This window comes from Phalaenopsis equestris, unplaced genomic scaffold, assembly GCF_001263595.1.
Source record: "Phalaenopsis equestris unplaced genomic scaffold, ASM126359v1 Scaffold232171, whole genome shotgun sequence".
Classification (NCBI taxonomy): Eukaryota; Viridiplantae; Streptophyta; class Magnoliopsida; order Asparagales; family Orchidaceae; genus Phalaenopsis; species Phalaenopsis equestris.
The window spans coordinates 1-3,847 of NW_018250139.1; the positions used below are offsets into that span (position 1 = coordinate 1).

The 3,847-nt window shown below is 38.3% G+C and overlaps 1 protein-coding gene across 1 annotated transcript; it reads right to left on the bottom strand.

The window, feature by feature from the left end:
• Positions 1-126: 126 nt before the first annotated feature.
• Positions 127-3,425, bottom strand: LOC110038208 (the record flags this gene model as incomplete). The annotated part of the gene is made up of 7 exons (XM_020742979.1): positions 3,244-3,425; positions 2,785-2,942; positions 1,725-2,706; positions 760-1,499; positions 562-627; positions 298-478; positions 127-222 (listed from the first exon to the last, which is right to left on the bottom strand). Coding segments are annotated over exons 1-7 (2,274 nt in total), but the record flags the coding sequence as incomplete, so codon positions are not given.
• Between the last annotated feature and the right edge of the window lie 422 nt (positions 3,426-3,847).

The window sequence follows — 3,847 nt, forward strand, 5'->3', positions numbered from 1 at the left end:
AAGGAACACCCAACACCAGCCTTCGCAAAAAAAAAGATGCGGGTCAAGAAAAATGTAAGCATATAAAAACTGAAACGCATAAATAAAAAAAATTTAAAAAAAAAGAGTAGTGCAATAGAAACACACTTGATAGCATTCACAGTATTTCTTCAAGCACTTGGACTTCTTGCAATTGCACCCTCTTTTATGCCTTGCGGAAGGAGGTGTGATATGCTTATTATCCTAGAACATGATTGTTATTTTCTATCCTCACAAAAGAGAAACAAATAAAATTGAAAAATGTGTCAAAACTCTTACTGCACTCTCTTTTAGATCACCATTAGCATGCACAACTTTAGGAGCAAATGCAAGTGGATTGCGAGCTTCTATCAGTTGCCTTGTTGAACTGACCATTTCTTCATTTTCTGAATTATTAGAACATCCTTGGCAAGCACAACTTTTATTGCAAAACATTCCAGCAGCAAAGCAATCACAATAGCTGAAAAATAGGAACATAGAATAAAGCATAAAATTGACTGCCAGAATAAAATCCTATTCAGCACAAATCCAGAAGAAGCTTACAGTTTCAGGCATTTGGACCTCTTGCAACTGCATCGTTTTTGTCCCTCAATCTCTGGATTCTTCTTCCTGTTAAATCTGAAAAGTAAGAAGAGAAAAAAGAGAGAGAGAATGGAAGGCAGTAAAAACAAAGTTAATAGAATGCATGCTTGCCTCTTCTATGGAAGGCAGTAAAACAAAGTTAATAGAATGCATGCTTGCCTCTTCTTTCCAAGGCTAGTTTGTGCTGAATCCTCTGATTTGCTGGTTTCTACACCTGGCAATCCTTTTCTACTGCACGGAGTTATGTGGTGAACACTAAATTCCGGTTGCATGCACATATCCAAAGGTTCTACATCAAGTGGTGAATGGTAATCTGGAGCAAAATCTAGTGGTTTATTACGCTTCTCTTTATTGCATTCCTCCATTGAATTAAATGAGGAATCATCAGAATCAGATTGTAATTGGACTGAAACTTCTCTAGCTCCATTTCTTAAGACCATCATATCCTTCGATTCCTGTGACAGTACTTCACAACCAATGTCCAAAAATGTTTTCCCATTGTCACCTAAACCCTCCATTGGCATCTTCATATCTATGTGGCCATTCATCTCCCCAGTCATGCCAATGGTATTTAAGTGCAAGCCAATACCAGACGATCTAGGAACCACTGCAGTGAATCTTCCCTTGCTTTGCTCAGAACCATCAGTCTTAACCAAATAATTGCAGGAAATATTTCCTGGTAGGGACTGAATCGACTGAACTGTGCTAGACATTGCAATTGTATTTGTAGTAGAACCATGTGAACTTCCCATATTAGAAGATATCATTGTTGTCACTGGCATGAAACGAGGACTTTTTAAGTTCGTACAGTTTCCAGCGTATGCAATACTCTGTTCCTTCTTTTCAAAATCCTCAAACTGAAGACGTTTATACATGCCGCGACTATGCTGGGTCATATCCTAAACATGAAGAAAATGAATTGCAATTATACTGTAAAGAAATAAGAACAATAAGCATTGAAAGGATCAGTATCATTTGCAGCATCACTATCTGATCCAATTTGAGATTTTTTGAAAATTTTGAACTTAATTGATTAATTAATATGAAACTATTGGCACAGAACCAAAAAAATTCATGCTAGTTTATATTGAAAGCATAGGTGCAGTTAAACACATAATTTGTACCTCCTGATCATAGTTTCTCTGGTTCTTGCCAGATGCATCACTAATCTGACTCGATATACCAGGATGATTAGTGTGGAACTGAGAATTTCTTGGAATTTCACATTTTGCCTCATAAACACCGCCCAGTTTACCCAGATATTCTGTACTTACAACATCCTGCATTCCAAGCACATAAGTACTGGAAGTGCTTGGGCATTCGTCCACATGACACATACTACTAAAATTCATAGTGTTTGGAACATGGGAATGATTAGATAGTTTCCTATCAGCAGTGATAGGATCATCATCTCTACTAGAAATTGAATTTACATAGGAATTTGACTTAGCTTTAACCTTCCTGCCAAGCAGTCCTCCCTTCTTTTCATTCTCTTCAAAAGCAGCAGGCACAATTTGAATACTTGGCTTCTGCTTGGCAGAATCCTTCTCAAGTTGACATGATGAATTTTGATCACCAACATTTAAGTTGGAACTCACTTCAGCATTAACAAGTTCTGATTGCTTGGTGTATTCGGCCACAAAATTGGTTACAGTGGCAGAAGAGTTTATCACTGGAACTTGTTCTGAATCCTCATTGGGGTATGCCATCTGATCACCGTTGATGCCAAAGGCCATCTCCGTAACTTGTGCAGAATCCTCATCGGGGTATGCCATCTGATCCCCATTGCTGCTAAAAGGAATGGCATCTTTATCACGAACCAAATCATCAGTTTCTCCCAAGAAAAAACCAGGCGAGCAAGAGTTATTTTCACAATCTTCACTGGGAATGGACAAAAATTCATCCACACCGTTTGCATGACTCCTGCAAACTTCATCCTGAGGATGGTGACCACTATTAAGCTTCTTCTCACTACCATTACTTGATTGAACAGCTGCAATTGGAATAAATTGCCTGGTCATGCAAGGATACTCCGAAGATGTGGCAGCAAGATCTGCATCACCCGTGAAGGGCTTCTCACAACAAGGAAAGAACAGCGTTTGAGACCTAAACAAACACCAAAACAAGCATACTGCATTATTCATTTCCATTCCTCAAACAGAACATGAGGCCACAAGTTGTTACCTTCTCCACAGTTTTGAATCTATCAAGCGATTTTGTGGTGTTGCGAAGACCGGTTGAGGGGATGGAATATCAACGCTATCAAAAGCTTGGCTGCTTAACCTGCTGCTAATCACGTTTATTGGAGACAAGTTGTTAAAAAAGTTCGATGTAGGAGAATCCTGTAATTGAACAAAAAACAACAAAAACAGGATTCAAAATCCATCACCCTCCCAACCCGTGAACTCCCCAAGCTCTCTCATAAATGCTTCAAGCTTTTAGAAACAAGGATCTTTATTTATCATTTTCTGAACACAAACACAATGTACACTCAAGTTCAATCTGGAAATAACAAGCATTGTCAGATCTAGAACCTTAAACAAAAGGAATTGTGCGGGTAAGAAAACGTAAAAATTCAGCAATCCAAAGAGCGTTAATATTTCGGATCAGAATGGAAGAAAAGAGGAAGAAGATTGAGAGTGCCTTTGATGACGGAGTATTTGGCGGCAGCTTGGATCCCTGAGGAGAAGTCATCTCCTGAAATCAAACCCTACTGCACCTCAACGGCGAGAGTCCTATGTGCCCTAATCCAGTTGAAACCGATGCATCCCGCTCGGCGAGTAATTTCCATTTTTTGTTTCTAGTAATTTAGGGATTGTTTTCAGTCTTGCTCGTGAAATCATTTTTACGTTGCTCAGGTTTTTGTTTTGTTTTTTTGTTATGCTTTGTTTCGAAAGAGCGGGAAGTCTTGAAAATAAATGTATTGGCAGGCCGGATGCACGGGCCGGCCCATTTAAGGCCATAAATTTTAATTTGAGGAAAGGAAAAGCCATGCTCTCATGTTAAATTAAAGTTAATGGTTTTAAAATTTAGATTGATCATTTTTTTTTATCAAAATTGATAAAGAATTTTTTTTTGATTTTAAGTAGAAAGATAGTTGGGTCTATGTCCATGATGGTTGAGAGTTGAATGAGTTGTGGAATTAAAGTTTAAATAGGATGATGGACAGATAAAAAATTAAGGTGTTGTGAATATTTAGGTTAAAGAATGAAAGACGATAGAAGGAGCGTTGCTAGGGTTGCGGAAG